This window comes from Eleginops maclovinus, chromosome 1, assembly GCF_036324505.1.
Source record: "Eleginops maclovinus isolate JMC-PN-2008 ecotype Puerto Natales chromosome 1, JC_Emac_rtc_rv5, whole genome shotgun sequence".
Classification (NCBI taxonomy): domain Eukaryota; kingdom Metazoa; phylum Chordata; class Actinopteri; order Perciformes; family Eleginopidae; genus Eleginops; species Eleginops maclovinus.
The window spans coordinates 27,763,537-27,781,971 of record NC_086349.1 but is presented as its reverse complement, the minus strand read 5'-3'; the positions used below and the strand labels follow the sequence as shown (position 1 = coordinate 27,781,971).

At 42.1% G+C, this 18,435-nt stretch overlaps 1 protein-coding gene across 1 annotated transcript; it reads left to right on the top strand.

Moving 5' to 3' along the window:
* The first annotated feature begins 14,119 nt into the window (after positions 1-14,119).
* On the top strand, positions 14,120-15,819 carry srxn1 (sulfiredoxin 1 homolog (S. cerevisiae)). Its single transcript, XM_063880343.1, has 2 exons — positions 14,120-14,426; positions 15,371-15,819. Exons 1-2 carry the CDS (start codon positions 14,199-14,201, stop codon positions 15,578-15,580), a joined length of 438 nt encoding a protein of 145 aa, XP_063736413.1. The 5' UTR covers positions 14,120-14,198; the 3' UTR covers positions 15,581-15,819.
* Positions 15,820-18,435: the final 2,616 nt, after the last annotated feature.

Sequence of the window (18,435 nt, the reverse complement as noted above, 5' to 3'; positions counted from 1 at the left end):
AACACAACACACACACACACACACACACACACGTAATGTACGCACGTGTGCACACACACAATTATATACGAGGCCTGGCATGTGAATTTTTATCAATGACTATAATGATATTGATATCAATAGTAATAATATTTAGATTCCTGATATTTTATAGCAAATAGTAATGAGAAAAAGGACAAAAAAAAGCGTAAAAAAGGACTAACAGTTCCTCTGTTTTCTAGAGACAAAATGACCTCTTGTATTTTTATGCTGCTTTTTATTTGCTAAGAATTGAATTCTTTTGCAACTGCCAACACGGACTTTTTATGACAAATGTGAACTATGACAGTATTTGCAAAAAAAAAGGGAGATCATTTAGAAAAAGTAAAAAGCCCTTTTTTCCACTCAGTGTTTCAATTCAACGGATGTTATTTTTCTATTTGATTTTTCTAAATTTATTTTTCTGTGCTTATTATCCCTCGTCGATCTGAAGCATCTTTGTAACTGTGGGTATTCAAAATGAAAATTTAAATAAGCTATATACATAAGGCCATAGGTCACTGGATTAAACTAACCTGTTGAACAGGTCGTCACTCATTCATCGTGCGACGTAGGGACGGGGCTAAACGCTGGAGCCAAATGATCTGCTGTATTAAGTGCCACGTGCGGCCCACTCCTCTATAGCAATGAAACGCGTTGTTCTTCCTCCACCATGGTGGCTTCAGTCTTACAGACGATCTGCAGCCAGTGTTACCTCACAGCGGGGGGCCGGACCGTGTCAGCTTTCAAAACCAGTTCAGATTTAACCACGACCACTTCTGCATCGACGAAGCATCAGAGCGTCGCCGCAGCGTTTCCATCCCACGAAATGTGACTGACAGCTTTAGAAGTAGATGATATGGGCAGTGTTTGAAGGAAGATCCCAGTTATGCAGAGCCGAGTAAATGCTAATTCCCCCTGGATTTAAGAAGGATGAACTAGCTAACAACATGTAGCCTAATAGCTAGTTTTATAGTTTGTCACGTTTTGTAAACCAGTTCAGTATTTGAGTACATGTCCCTTTCCAACCTGTCAGAGGACGGCAAACATTCCTCTTGACTGCTGTATCCTTTTAGCTTAGCTACCCTTGCACTGACTGCAATGGGAGATGCTACCGTGGCCAACTGGTTCTTAGTGATCCGACAAACAGCTCAAATAGTGTTTGAGTTGGTCACGTTTTGTAAACCAGTTCAGTATTTGAGTACATGTCCCTTTCCAACACTGTCAGAGGACGGTAAACATTCCTCTCGACGCAGACCACTGTATCTTTTCAGCATAGCTCACTGAGTGCAATGGGAGATGCTACCGGGCTAACTGGTTCATGGCGGTCTGAAAAATAGCCAAAATCATTGTGTTTGTTTGTCTCGTTTTGTAAACAACTACAGTATTTGAGTTTATGTACTTTGTCATTTTCCAACACTCAGAGGACGGTAAACATTCCTCTTGGCCGCTGTATCTGTAGCATTGCTTCTACTTGCTCTGACTGCAATGGGAGATGCTAGCCCGTATTGGTGTTCTGTCGCGCTTTGTAAGCAGACGTGATATTACTGATGCTCTCTTTACACGTCCATGATGTGGAAGTGGTGGTGGTTGAATCTGAACTGGTTTGGACGAAGGGGCGACGCGTCCGGACCCTCAGTTACAAAGTCAGATTCTTCTGTTTGTCTCTCTTTTATATGTCGCTCTAAGCTCCGCCCACCTTTAGATGCACTCCATCTTATTTATCATGTAAATACTTTATTTATTTATTCACTATTTTTGTGTATTTATTGAAGCTTATTTAATGACCATGTATTTATTATTTATTATTTCAAAAGATGAACATCCATTGACCTTGTAAGATGCTGCTGATCTTCAAAGAAAATGTTTATATGCATGAAAACTGTAGAGGGTCCGCGGGACTTAGTTTTTTAAAGAGGAACAATGTACAGAGCCAGTGTTAGGAGAAGACTTCCAACTAAATGAATGCAGGATTTTGTTTTTCATGGCAATAACTTAACCTGACCACTGACATGTACAACAATCACAGCTGTCCTGTTTCCAGTCGATTTAGGGCAATAAAAAGAAACCATTGCAACGACTAAAATACTCTCCCTCTCGCTGTTTTCCAAAAACCAGAGTCTTCCTCGTGACGGGACACTTTCTGGCCCTTTATGCTCGAATCTCAGGCAATACATGAGTCCCAGAAAGGAGAAATCGGCCTGGAAATGTCACAAAATCCATTTTATAATACCGTGAGTGTAATCTAGTTATAATACGGAGCAAAACAGCTGCACAATAATCTGAAATGCATCAAAATGGCGAGTTATTTTTTAATATGTAAGATTGTGGCGCTGCAGAGATCCTGAGCCTCAAAATAAACTCATAAAATATATTTTTTAAATGCAAAAATGATCAATCCCTCCTTTATGGCAATATCTTTTATATTTTATCAGTGTTTAATTGTACATGGTGCAGCCCTGGTGCAAAAGCAATAATGATAGTGAGTGGTAATGTCTTTATACAGGTGTTGATTTCACTGCTTTTTATATGTTCTTATTTATTTCACTGGTTTTGAAAAGCAACCAGGCAGGAAAATAACAACACAATAAACCTAATTAAGATCACAAGTATTAAGAAGTCCGAAATGATTCCCAAGTTGTGGAATAAGAGGCTAAATGGAGACGTCTTCTCTGGCAATAATGGGAATCATCTTGATGTTTATTTAGATATTGTAATAAACGTCCTCATCCCGTCCCATCGGCTGTTTTATATTTCATTATTGCTTTACTTGTTCTAAAAAGCAACCAGGTAAACAGCAGCAACACTACCATACATCTAATTAAGATCACAGACAATTCAAAGTATCCTCAGCTAAGAAAAGGAGTGGAATAAGAGACATCTTTACAATAACTGGAAATATCTTGTCGTTTTTTGAGTTCCTTTGATGAAACGTCTCGCTGTAAGGCACTTCCAGTCCTCCTCATCCCGTCCCATCTGCTGTTTAATATGTTCTTTATTAATTTACTGGTTTAAAGCAGCCAGGTAAAAGGCAGCAACACTACCAGAAATCTAATTAAGATCACAGATGATTTTAAAGTCCTAAATTATTCTCAACGCTTCCAACAAGAGGCTAAAAGGGAATGATCTTCACCTGATTTTTTGGAGACTTCTGTGATGAAACGTCTCGCTGTAATGCACTTCCAGTCTTCCTCCTCCTCCTCCTCATGCCGTCCAAACAGACGCAGCGCTGAGGAGGAGGAGTGGTGATGAAGAGGGATTTGGCGGAGGGTGTTGGAGTGTGGGAGGATAACAGGTGTTTGCAGACAGACTGCAGATAGGGAGCGTAATTGAGTCGGTGAGCGACCTCCAAAAGGGGGGGGGGAAGGTCAAGCACCAGCAGGCAAATGCACCGTCAGCGATTAGCATATTCCAAATGGACGACACCGTGGCGCTAATGCCGAGCTCGCCCATTAGGAGACAAAACAAAAGTGAGGAGGAGAGAAAGAGGAGTTGTGTTTGTCTGAGTGCTGCAGCTGAATCACCGCCACCTGTCTCCTCATTACCGTGCACCGCTTCCTATGGGTTTGTTTTCCCCGTGTTTAAATGTAGGACAGAGTATATAATGCATCTGCTAAAGCCCGGCGACGGGGCTTTAACGAGGCAGATAAAAGCGCCGCGATGGTTAATTGGAGACGTGCTGCAGGGAGAGCGCGGTAATTGAAAGGGAGAAACTTCTGTAGGGAAAACATTGTTCCTCTTTGATGATTCTGTAAATATACCTGTAAATATATCACAGCAATAATATGACAATGCATGTAGACATTTAATTGCTCTCTTTTCTATTCATGTTGTCCTTTTTTTTATTATTATTAAAAAAGGGAAAAGACAAATACAGGTACAAACTGGGTGTGAATCAGGGAGTGTGTTTGCTCTGTTTTGAGTTACAGAAGAAACAAACTGTGTTTCCTCAAAGATTTGATCTGTTCTGTTTTTTACTTTCTTATTATTTATGTGCCCGGCTTGGCTGCGCAATGAAAAAGTGCCAAAAAGTATGATTTCCATGACAAAAGCCTTCAACATATGGTCGGCTGCTTGAAACCTTCCATATGGTCCTCAAAGAACAAAAAAACTGATTAAGATTTTCCACTTTCTTCCTCCTCCTCCTCCTCCTCCTCTTCCTCCTCTTTCTATCTCTCTGTTGCAGCTGAGTGAGAAACTTAAGCCATGATCGCTGAGGGTGTTTTCATTTCTCTTGTTCTGCTACGATTAATAAATGATGACAACAATAGCAATGATAACGTTAATAAAAACAATAGCACAACGAACCGCGAGACTGCCCCTTCTTACACACACACACACACACACACACACACACACACACACACACACACACACACACACACACACACACACACACACACACACACACACACACACACACACACACACACACACACACACACACACACACACACACACACACACACACACACACACACACACACACACACACACACACACACACACAGTTAAGTGGTCTTTATTTATTGCAGACTTGCTGATTTAATCATCCTCCATGTATTTATTGTTGATATTGTTTATGACCTTGAGAAAAGGAGACTTCCACCTAATTAACGGAGCATTACATGTAGTTTTTGTGGCAACAGTTTAAAATGTATATACAAAACGAATCACTGGCTAAATATATTTCAGTCGACACGGACTGTTCAGTTGATTCACTAAAGACGTGTTTAATTCTCAGGCATCTTTTCATATATTTTATGATCTTTACAAACATTGGTATATGCATGAAAAGGGGGGGAGAAGAACCAACCATTTAAAGAACGACAAACTGATTAAAAAGCCAATTAGGGAATCTATTATCCTTTACCAACATGACACAGCGAGTGATTACAGCAATAATGCAGCTTCACTCTTTGGAGACTTGCTTATCTAATCATGCACTTAGTGTTTCTAATCCTAAAAATGAACTTTCCCTGACCCTATAAGATGCTGCTGAGGATTAAAATAAAGGTTTATAGGTACTGGAGGAAGAGGACCAGAACCAGAGTGTTTATAATAAAACATACTCTGATAAAAACAGTGTGTGGAGTATTTTGGGATATTAGCCTTTAGTCAACATGAACACAGTGAGTAATTATGAGCTGTAATGTGTCTTCAGCTGCAGCTTCCTCCTCTGTCAATGTTTGATGGATTTTAGGAGCTTTGCTGTAGACTTCCTGACTTTTAGACTCACAGAAGTCCTCAGGAGCCGGTCGGAGGAGCCGGTCGGAGGAGCCGGTCGGAGGAGCACTCAACACCACTCTGAGTTTCCCATCAAACACACAGGCATCTGTTCCTCCACTATTTAAGCGCTTCCCGCTCATTAAACTTTAATGGAGCATTGATTTTACGCTGGGACTAGTTTTTCTGAACGACTCCAGAAAAAAGAGCCGGAGAAATACACGGGACAAAGAAAAATGAGTCGTGGCGGTGGACGGGGATTATCATCATTCTGGGGCTTTTCCTGATTGGTTTCCGGGGAGAACACAAGACTCGGATTCAATCGCTGGTGTCCTTCAGTGTCCTCCAGCAGCGGGATGATGAGGAAACACACACTCATCTGCTCAGTGCAGGAAACACACACTCATCTGCTCAGTGCAGGAAACACACACTCTCTCAGTGTGGAAACACAATGCATGCTAGTTATGTCACTGACGATAAACTGAATGAACCCACACGTTGCACACCACACCCACAGACTTGCTCATTTCATCCTCAGGGTGTTTCCCCTGTTACCTGGTTTACACAAAACCCTGATTCTCATTTTTGCATTTATGGTTTATGATCTTTAAAGAAAATGAAAACCGGAGGAAGAGGAACTGTACAGCATCCGACTTGTATGTCACAAACACACTGATAAAAACACACAGTGAGTAATTACACTGCAGATGCATGTCTATTTATTGGAGACCTGCTTATTGATTGATCATGCATGTATTTATGCTTATAATGTAAACAATGAACACTTGTCGACCCTATAAGATGCAGCTGATGTTTAAAATAAATGTATATAGGCATGGAAAAGGGAGGAAGAGGAACCGTACTGGTGTTAGGAGACTTCCAAGGAATCATTTCAAAATATATCTGTTCTATTTCGTGGCAAAAGCAACAGATAGTGACGTAGATAAAAGCCGACAGTGGAATCTATTAGCCTTTAATTACAGTTCTATGAGTCTTTAATTATGGCTCTTGCATTTCTCTCCGTCAGGTTTACAAGCTGCAGCACCAACAGCTTTAAGCTCCACCCGACAGATGTGGTCCCTTATCAGGTTTATGATGAAAGTAAATAACTGATGTCATTACACGGCAATGGACTGTAAAATGGGGACCCATGCAATCCAATTACATCACCCAGGGGTGAGCGGCGTGTGTGTAACAGCAGCTATGAGGGATCAGCACAGTGAGGCAGGAAGGACACACACACACACACACACAGACAGACACACACACACACACAGACACACACACACACACACACACACACACACACACACACACACACACACCTAAATAATTGAAAGCGACCTGCAAAATTGAGCGCGCTACACTCTGACTTCAAAGAGTTATTGACATGAGGACGCTGTTGTCCTCCGAGTGAACGAGGTGAGGGGTTACCACGAGGTGAGACACTTCTACCCACAGCGTGCAGCGAGTAAACAACACTGACGCAAAAAAATAAACACTGGATTATCGTGCTGTCTGTAGGAGAACAGCACTTTTTAATGATGAAACAAAAGGTACTTCAAAGATAACGGGTAGGAAAGGAATATGGAGAAGAGATCATCATTTCATTAAGTCTCCCTGGATGCTGCTGACATGAAACAACAATACAATGAAAATAAACAGCATAACACCCGCGCTCCTATTGGCTAGCACTTACAACACACTGTACGTGATAGGCTAAAGGGACGGGACATCTTTAAGCGGTAGACTTATTACAACACAGCTGGCCAGCTGACCAATCAGAGCAGACTGGGCTCTGGTTTCAGACAGAGGGTGAAAAGAGGAGCCCCAACACAAGCAGTCTGAGAAACATGAAGAGCTTTCTGAACATTAAAGCATGGAGACATGTCCCAGGGGAGACTCTAAAGCATGGAGACATGTCCCAGGAGAGACACAGAGCATGGAGACATGTCCCAGGAGAGACATTAAGCATGGAGACATGTCCCAGTAGAGACATTAAGCATGGAGACATGTCCCAGTAGAGACACTGAAGCATGGAGACATGTCCCAGTAGAGACATTAAGCATGGAGACATGTCCCAGTAGAGACATTAAGCATGGAGACATGTCCCAGTAGAGACACTGAAGCATGGAGACATGTCCCAGTAGAGACATTAAGCATGGAGACATGTCCCAGTAGAGACATTAAGCATGGAGACATGTCCCAGTAGAGACACTGAAGCATGGAGACATGTCCCAGTAGAGACATTAAGCATGGAGACATGTCCCAGTAGAGACATTAAGCATGGAGACATGTCCCAGTAGAGACATTAAGCATGGAGACATGTCCCAGTAGAGACACTAAGCATGGAGACATGTCCCAGTAGAGACATTAAGCATGGAGACATGTCCCAGTAGAGACATTAAGCATGGAGACATGTCCCAGTAGAGACATTAAGCATGGAGACATGTCCCAGTAGAGACATTAAGCATGGAGACATGTCCCAGTAGAGACATTAAGCATGGAGACATGTCCCAGTAGAGACATTAAGCATGGAGACATGTCCCAGTAGAGACACTGAAGCATGGAGACATGTCCCAGTAGAGACATTAAGCATGGAGACATGTCCCAGTAGAGACATTAAGCATGGAGACATGTCCCAGTAGAGACACTGAAGCATGGAGACATGTCCCAGTAGAGACATTAAGCATGGAGACATGTCCCAGTAGAGACATTAAGCATGGAGACATGTCCCAGTAGAGACATTAAGCATGGAGACATGTCCCAGTAGAGACATTAAGCATGGAGACATGTCCCAGTAGAGACATTAAGCATGGAGGCATGTCCCAGTAGAGACATTAAGCATGGAGACATGTCCCAGTAGAGACATTAAGCATGGAGACATGTCCCAGTAGAGACATTAAGCATGGAGACATGTCCCAGTAGAGACACTACATATAACAGATATATCCGTTCCCAGCTGCCTCTTCTGGAAAATGAGGAAGTGCTGAAATCATTATATTTACAGAACTCATCAGAGGACCTCAATGCATCCCCCCTGAACTGGAGCCCTCTCTCAGTGACCCTTACACATCTGGCGCCATCTGTTGGCCAGTCAAACACTGCCAGGGTGATTTGTTGATGATCGGCTTGGTTCAACTGAACTCAACAGAGGGAGATCATCTGCTTTGAGGTGTTGTATTTCCTCTATTGTTATAACCAGAGGTGGAACAGATGTTGTACTTAAGTAAAGAAACCCAGGGGGGAAAATAATGAATAATGTAACTGAATCAGAAATACTTCATTCATCCCAAACGGGGACATGTGTTCATTGCAGCAGTGAAATACAGAAAGCAACAAAACCAATCATTAGAAATAAGGAATATACAAATACTGAAGTTCACTGATCCATTAACGTGTTTGATATTTGTGCAGCTGTTAGAAGGTGCAAAGAACTGCCAGATATTTCCTTTAATAATAAATACAACTCAATTCAGTTTTGTATCATAAAAAATAAACCTGCCAAATAAAATAGAACGTCAGGTTGTGAAAGAGAGGTGTGAAGAAGCATCAAATGGATATACTCAAGTAAGTACGTGATCGTTAGTTTCTGGTTAGAACTAACCTGCCTGCAAACAGAGCCCCAACAAGAGGTGGTTGAAACCAAACAGGAAAACCAACTGTAACGGCGCCTTATATTTACTACCTGTACTCTAGAGAAGCCAAAATACGTCTGAAACGCAACCTGCCTGTAGGAGCTGATATGAGAGGGGTATGGATGTGCATTTTCTCTATTTTAATTCAAAAACTAATAGTTAGTCTTGCAATATCTGCAATGGAGCCTGAAGGATGCCAAACCACAAAGGAGTGGAGCCGATGTCTTTGTTTTAGACTGTTTTAATAACTAACCTGCCTGCAAACAGAGCCCCAACAAGAGGTGGTTGAAACCAAACAGGCCAACCACGTGTTACTGTGCCTTTAAGAGCGGTGCGTCTCATTCTGCATCACAGGAGAGGAGCTCATTAAAAGCGCCTCCATTCCTCACTGTTTCATCAAGTGAGACTGCCAAGCTCTTTAACTCAGTGTTCTTGATGTTTGTGCTGTTTGTGTAAAAACCCATCTGTTTCCCCGTCTCTGTTGGCAGAGGGTCCACCTCGCCCGTATGCTTCTCTTTTTGAAGTCGCGTCAAAATCACATTTTCATGCATCTAAGAAATCCAACTTGTCATCAGCACTCAAGCAGAAGTCAGGGAGGGCAATCCCTAAATAGCTCCTCTGTTGTCTGCGTATACAATAACACGGACAGCGTTTACAGATGTGATGTTTGTCTTCTTCACTTTTAACAATGCCTGCATCCTGCTTCTGTTTTCAGGGTAGAGTTAATGAACTGAAGAACAAATAAAAAGAGCTGAATCCAGATCTGAAAACCTGCTCTCAGGCTGAGCACATCCACTTCAAGGCAAAGGGAGATCATTAAACACAAATCCCATCCTGGGTACTGGAAATAACGTCTTAGATCCACCGGTGAGTAATCAACACCAGTGAACAAATCAGCAACACACACTCTCCAAGCTTAAGAAACAAAACCTTTGCTTTGCAGTATATTAAGATAAGATCGGACTTTATTTTCCCAAACTGTTGTGCCAGAGTTACAAACAAAAGATAAACCCAGCAGCATAATAATGAACCTGTACACAAACAGAGCTAATGGAACAACTACAAGAACAAAGAGGGTCAAATAACTAATGTAAGACACAGAGGGCAACAAAAGGCCGAAGCAGATCTGTAATTGCAGGTTGATATCACACATGACATAAAGCAGAAAGGTAGAGAGCGTTGGTAAGGCTATTGATATTGCACAGTGGTGGTGTGTTCCCAGTTCTTCTTACTGGTGTTCTGAGGTGGTCCTCGGTGGTCTACAGCTGATTCCTCTTTGAACCAGTATAAATGGAACCTGATAAACCTGCCCAATAAACCCCGTTCCCTCCTCTTCTCGTCTCTTTTCTTTGCTTTTATGTGTGCGTATTACATGTTTGATGTACGTGTTTTTGGCATCCAGTCTGATTCATATTCATAACTTTCTATAAAAGCTAAATTTACTTCTTTTAAATTAATTTTGTGTTTCAAAAGTCACATTTACCTTATTTTTTCTAAGTAATGTAATTATCAAAGGTAGGGTTAAAGCTAACCAATAGAGAGCATATATTGTTTATACTTTGGCATGCAGCAATAAAACATCCAGAGTGAATAACACTTACAAACGGTATGATATTTAACACCACAGGAGAAGGAAAATGTCTGTTTAAAATCCTTATTCCAGAAACAAAATAAGGATGAAATCTTTTGAAAAGCAGCAGAGTGATTTCAGACACTCCATCCATCACAAAGCTATAGTTTGAACATCGCCGTCTGAATAATCATCACTTTAAAAGCATGTCAGCGTGTGAAAAAAAAGGGGAAGGTATAAATAAATATAGCTCACTTCCCTGTCGGAGAGCTGGCAGGTAATTTTCTCCAGCTGCTCTAAGTGTGACAATCCCGCCGGGACTGAAATCTAATATTAACAGCAAATCATTATGTGGGAAGTGTTCTTCCGTGACCCGCCGCCGTACCTGTGTGACTAACTCAATCTGAGTAATTGAGAAACGTTAGCGACTACAATGGCGTCCTGCTGTGACAGCGGAGGGTCGTGCAGAGTGTAGTGGGACTCGGATGGAGATGATTTACATGTCTATACGCTCTGACTGACAGCCTCATCTCTCCATGTGAGGCCCGTTCCGGCACGCCATGATGAAGTGGGTTTGATTGACAGCAAAGGAGCCAGTTGAAATTGACATTGTGTAAAGTGCTGAATGCTCGGGGGGGAGATATGCCACCATAAATATTGAGTATACAGCAGTCATTCAAACACAAAGTCCAAGTCTTCATGCAGCAGGATGCACAACACATCAGCACGTCAGCACACGGCGGTTTAATTGGAGCTGTGTCTATGCTATAATTGCTTTTTAAATTAAAATATGCAACACTTTTGCTTTAAAATCCTTTAAAACAAACACACCTTTCATTTCCTCTGGTCTCCTGTGATGCTCTCATCTCCTTGAAGCATGCATCAAACACAAACTGAATTATAATCCAGTTAGAAGCCACTTCTTTACCATATGCACAACTGGATGAACATTATTAGCGATGGGACGTCTAGATCTTAAAGGGAAGCTGCTTTATTCAGAGTTTCGACTGCTTCAACTCATCTTGTTTTAGAGACGGCTTTTGAGGATAATTGAGACTCTTCTACATGTCTCTCACATGTCGGTATCTTATGGGAAATGCGAGACAAAATGTCCAAAAGGTTAGCCTTTAGCTCGTAGCCCCTCATCAGGAGAAAACACAGATTTGTATTCAGTATTTTTACAGGGTCATCAGCTGGTGTGTTTATTTTGGAGAGGAGGCGACTTCTGAGGTTAGTTCAGCCTTCTGCCAAATCTTCCAATACATCAGGGATTGAAGCTAAACAGCGTGCAGGGAGTAACTCTGATTTATAACCTGAACCTGACACTGTATCCACTGTTTGTACAGCTCTATATCAGAAGAGACGCTAAAAACCTCCTAAAGCATCCAAACTGCCATGTCCTGCATCTTCTGTTACTGTTTATTGAGAAACCCTTCGTGTCAGAATATGACATATTGTGCATTAAAGACGAGAAAAGTACAACATGTGAGGTGTATGCTGATTTGGGGGGTGATTTTAAATAGAGCACTGCAAAACCACCATCTGAAAATGAGGCAAAACGGGATTCAATTCTCTGCAGCACCTACATTCCAGAGTGTGATTTGTCCAGTTTTATTCCACATATAATGATGTATAATGCAGCACTGTGAATGATTACACACTATGTATAGACCTTCTTCAAGTTGTAACTGATCCCCCTGTGACCAATTAATCAACATAAAAGGCCAGCACCATTGTAGTTCAAAGTATTTGTAATATTTCACTGTAATGGCCTGCCTCTACTGTCCAAGAAATCATTTTTAATTGTCTCATTAGAAAATGCCGTAGCGGACGGGTTTGGAGAAAACAACAATAGTTCTGTTTCCTGCACACCTTTGAAGATTTCCACTTACCTGTGCGAGGCTTCGGGCCCAGACGTCCTTCTTCTGTAACCACAGCAACCTGGCTGGCTCTTTGAAAGCCCTGCAAAAATAGAAAATCACCAAGTAGAGCGCTTTGATGAGAGGAAGCCTATATCACGCAACAGTCGACAATACAAAACACTGACCTCATTAAAAACCACAGTGGCCACGATTCTGGGCTTAAAGCGACTCTCTTCTGTGGCATGACTAATTGCTGGAGTGGTTTTAATGAGGAACGGTTTGGCCATGAAGTGAAAGAGATATAAGCATTTGTAAGAGCTATCTTACAAAAAAAGGGGGTAAAGTTTGTGTTTGGTGTTTACATGTCCATGCCGTGAATTACTACAATAGCTGCCTTTAACAGGGACCTTAATGTGTTCTGTTTGGCAGTTCGAAATAACACTTAGCAAGTGTTCTACTCAAATAGATAAAGACAATGGATAAAAATAAGCATTATTTAGATGGATGCTTCAGAAGTGTGCAGCTACTTCCTTCTGTCTGGGTCTCAGAGGCTGGAGCTGTAAAACATGGTTAAATACAGGTGATATTGACATGCTCTGTGTTGCTGTTGACAGTATTTTAATACAGCATTATGCCCCTCAAAAATCTAGAATAAGTCTATGATGCAAACTGCCTAAAGCTGTCATGAGTTTTATTTAGTGTATTAATGTTGATTTACTCTATTTTAATACCTTTGTCAAATGTGCCATGCCTAAGGCAGAGTTAACAACGCCTTTCTAGATATAAACACAAACCACACAATTTTAGAGGAACAATTCATCTCGCAATTACTATTTAACGTAAAACTCTGTCGTTGCTTGTGTTGAGTTTATACAGCTGTTTATATTTCACCTCAAACCCAACACCTAGGCTAAGTTAATCAATAGATGTTAAATCCTTGTTCCATTCAAAACGTAAATGTAAAAAGTAAGGATAACATTTATTACATATTTTAACTTTGACATTAAACACAAAAAGTGTGCTGAAATAACCTTAAACTGAGATGGCACTTTAGCTATGCTACAATTAGCATCTCGCTCGTTAGCATAGCAGCTAACGAGTTAACAGGTGTTTTCCTGAGACCCAAAACAGGCTAAAAAGAGATTAAATATCGGTACAGCCAGACGAAGGTTACAAAAGTAATGTTTGCTAAAAAAAAAAAACAATTACCTAAAAAACCGAATCGTGCTAACCGCTAAATTAGCTCTTCCTCTTGTCTTTAATGCCGGGTACAAAGCATCGTTTAAAGGTGCGTACCGCCCCCTACTGTAACTTCAAGACGATCTTCTTTAAATTAAGGAAGAGACACACGTTAAAAACTAGGCTATATTCTAGAAATTAAACCTGTGTAATATTTAAATAAAGCCGTTTGAACCTGAAGCTTTCCCCCAATCTCTAACAACGTTACACTCCCCTCCTGCTGCTGTCGCACTGTTCTCAACTCTTTCTCTTTCTCAATAATGTAAAGTAACTCAGTACATTTACTCAAGTACTGTACTTAAGTACCATTTTGAGGTACTTGTTCTTTACTTTTAAAGTCTACTGGGACATGTCTTCATGCTTTAATGTTGAAAAAGTTCTTCATTTCTCTCATAATGCTTGTTTGCCCTCTGTCTGAAACCAGAGCCCAGTCAGCTCTGATTGCTTACCTGTTCGGCTCTGTTGTAGTAAGTCTACCACTTAGTCCCGCCCCGTAGCCTATCACAGACAAGCATTGTGTATTTTCACGGACGATTTCTGATTGACAGCGCGGAAGGCCAATCAAAAACGTTCTGTTCAAGCTACGCACTACGTAAACAACCCTCACCCAGGAAGAAACTGAGCTCTGTAACTTTGGGCAGGTCAATGTTTCGGTTGTGGCTCTGCGGCAGTAAAACCACCCGGGTTAACCTGTCGGGTTTCTCCCGTAGAAACATGTCGGTACCGTCTGGTGAGAGTGACGGTAAAAGTAACCGGTCTATTCACTCGGACAGCGTCGCGGAGGTTCACAACATCCCAATGCGCGTCATCATCCGGCCGATCCCTCCGCAGCTGGACGAGCAGAAGGTCCAGAGTCTGGTGGAGACCATACAGGTAAACACCTGGATATACTTGAGTAAAAGTAGAAGTACTCAGATCTTGTACTTGAGTAAAGTAGAAGTACTCAGATCTTGTACTTGAGTAAAAGTAGAAGTACTCAGGTCTTGTACTTGAGTAAAGTAGAAGTACTCAGATCTTGTACTTGAGTAAAGTAGAAGTACTCAGATCTTGTACTTGAGTAAAGTAGAAGTACTCAGGTCTTGTACTTGAGTAAAGTAGAAGTACTCAGGTCTTGTACTTGAGTAAAGTAGAAGTACTCAGATCTTGTACTTGAGTAAAGTAGAAGTACTCAGATCTTGTACTTGAGTTACTAAAGTACAATTCTAACTATAGTCACACCTGTGCTCGTAGTTAGGTCGGTGAGCATGTTTGTGCTCTTTAAATATTTGAAATATTTGTAACTTTTTGCTGTTTTTTTCAAGCATAGACAAGTTAATCAAGTCTTGGATGAAACCTACTTCATATAGACATTGAGATCAGAACCACAAGTACTTTATTCATCCCAAACTGGGAAAGGTTTCCGTTGCAGCAGCGAAAAACAACACAAGTAACAAATAATTAGAACTGAAAACTAAAAGTAAAAATGAGAAATATGCAAATAAGGCAATGAAATGGAACATTAGATCAGTATAATGTAAATGTACAATGTTCAGTGAAATTGGTCCTCTGCATTTAACCCATCCTAGTACTGGGAGCAGTGGGCAGCTATTGTGCAGCGCCCGGGGAGCAATGGGGAGGGGGGATTGGAGGTGTCCGGTGCCTTGCTCAAGGGCACCACAGCAGGGCCTAGGAGGTGAACTGGGACCTCTCCAAGTAGCAGCCCACCTTCCATATTTTCAAGTCTGTTTGGGGACTTGAACCGGCGACCCTACGATTCCCAGTCCAAGCCCCTACTGACTGAGCCACTGCTGGACCAACATCCTCTCTTTGCCCTCCAGGAGACGGCGGATCTCAGCGTTGTTCCGCCCATCGACGTGCTCTGGATCAGAGGCAGGGAGGGGGGGGACTACTTCTACTCGTTCGGGGGCTGTCACCGCTTCGCTGCGTATCAGAGGCTGAACATGGAGACCATCCCGGCCAAGCTCATCAAGTCCAACGTCTCCGACCTCAGCACCTACCTGGGAGCCTCCACACCTGACCTGCGCTGACCTGAGCTTTAACACACTCTGTCAGGTGGCTCTCTCACACACACACACACACACACACACACACACACACACACACACACACACACACACACACACACACACACACGCACACAAACCAAACACACTGATTTACTCCTCTGGACTGCAGGGCAAAGCTTTCACCAGCAGGGGGAAATGTGACTCTTCAGTTAAACACATCTCTACTTTAGACCTCTGAAGTGTGTGTGTGTGTGTGTGTGTGTGTTGTGTGTGTGTGTGTGTGTGTGTGTGTGTGTGTGTGTGTGTGTGTGTGTGTGTGTGTGTGTGTGTGTGTGTGTGTTATAGTTGTACCCCACAGGATCCTTTCCTGCTGATTTTGTAATCGTGCATTACAGCAACATCTTAGCATTTATTTTGTGGAGCAAATGATACGAGTAATGGGACTGAATACGTACCACTGCACAGAACGGATGGTTTCAAATGTTGAGGACTGAGCGTGTATGTGTTTTATTTAAGGATATAATATGCAATGTAATGATAATAAAAACCAGGTGAAATGATCTCTTGGTAATGTTATTAAGTCCATATGGTGCATCCCTTAATCCAAACCACTTGTTACATTTTAAACTGCACTCAGAGGAAACTATTATTGACAAACTGTTCCTTTATAATCTCTCATGCTATCAGAAAACAGACCAACATGCCGGGTAGTTTTTGCATAGTCCTGCTGAAACACAATACAATACGCAATGCTAAGATACGATCATATTTACACCCAGAGACGATGTTCATGTGTCCTTATGTTCAGTCCTTTTCAGGGTTTCTCGAATATAATACAGCATGAGGCGCTAACGTCATTTCCGGTCTAGATTAAGCCCCGCCCACTTTCAGGTGAAAATCCTGCATTAAAATAATAGTGTCTTCACGTCTTAAAGCTGTGAGTCATATATCGCTCCTCCAACAACAAATAGATCCAGAGCTCCGGTTCCTTTACTTCCTCTCCAGAAAAAAGGAGAGTAAAAGAAAGGATCAGAAATCTCAGTCTCAGTGTCAGCCTGCTGCCTGCCACTCGTCCCCCGCAGACCCACCGGACATCCATCCCCTATTTATCCTCAGTAAGCTGTCTCTGCCGGCTGACCAGACACCTGACCCCATCTCCATATCTCTGGACTCAGTAAACCCTTTCTGACCAGCAGAGATATTTTTTCTGGCAGCACTTTAACATTTTACAGGGGAAATCTGCATTTTGGTTTGAGGGGGCAGAGACCCCAAAGAGAGGAGCAGAGACCCTGGTTTAGACTTCAGCCTGAGATTTGATAAAAAACGTTACACCCCATACGATAATATGTATGCCCAGAGACGAGGTTTATTATGTTCATTCATAGTTTCTAAAACAGTGGGTGGAGCAGTTGTGACTGTAAGCGGTGGTCGAACCCGTGCCGTACTGAAGAAAACTCATTTCACAATCATTTCCGATCGACCCAAGGCGCCGGAGAAATGAAGTCCTTTTGCAGATATATTCCATGTTTCAGGATATAAAATGGTCTGTCATACAGCCTGAGGGACCCGGCCTGAGTCCTGACCTCCTCAGATCCTGGTGCTTTGTTCTTGAATAACCTTGACGTTGGTTGTTGGTGCCGACCTTGAGGCTCATTATAAAGCTCTTGGAGGAAGGATGTAAGTTAGCAGATTAATGAAGGTGCTCTACACATCGCAGGTCAGAGCCTACACAGCCTTTCCTCCAGCACAATCTCCCTCAGAGCCGCCGGCGAGGAAATGAAGGCAGACCTGAGGGCAGCTTTTACCGACGGGCCCTGAAGGCCTCTAACTCTCCGCTCTGAATCGTCGCGTGTGAGGAGACTTCCTGTGGCCGCTCGCCGTCTGGAAGTAACCCAATCCTCAAAGGCTTTCTGACACGCAACACCGGTACGAAAAATATTCTGCACCTGTTGCCGGGCGGAGCGTTTTCCATGGGTGGCGCTGTACGCTTCACCTTTGAGGGTTTAAACAGATTACTGGGGTTCAGGGGGCCAGGAGCAGGAAGTGTTTGTGGGCTGAATCACTGATGGATGGTGGTTAATTTCTCCTACTCTGTCCTGCAGATGCTGGAGTGGTGATGACTGCACAAATCAACTTTGTCTGCATGAGGTTTAGTGATGACTTTTTGGGAGTTTCTCTCCTGCAGCAGTATAACGCTGCAGCTTTAATATTATTATTATTTATGATATTAATCATCTGTATTTAATAATGTTGTTATTCATTTATTATTTTTATTATGTTGTTGTTGTTGTTGTTGTTGTTGTTGTTGTTGTTGTTGTTGCTGTAAGAACAAAGTCAGTGACAAAGGAATGTTTGTGTCATCATCTTCTGGAGCGTTCTTCTCTTGAGAGTTGATCGCACATTCTTATATAAGTTAAATTAATACATAATGTAAAAAACCGAGGAGACACAATTAAAAAAATCTGCACAGAAATGATATAATCCAACACACTAAAATATGTGTCTTCTTCAGGCTGCATCCTGTTCCAGTGTTTAGTTTTCAGCTATTTTCTGAAGCTGTTTCCCTGTCCCCTGCTTTATGGCACATCCGTTACACATGGGGTATTCTAAACATAATGCCCCAAATATCTTTCAAGGGCTCTGTGAAGTCTACGTGATAGCATTGTACAACCGCTCCCTGCTAATGCTCACATCTCCAGTACTGAAAAGATGTCTTACTTTCGAGAAAATGCAACCGACACAATAATCTCTTTTTAGTTTGAATCCACACATGTAGAGCTGTAACAGTAATCTGATTACTTTCATGTAACTGTAATCCCGTTACATGTCGTCCATTCCCCCCCGGCCACTGGTTCTCCTGCAGAGTCTGAATAGGA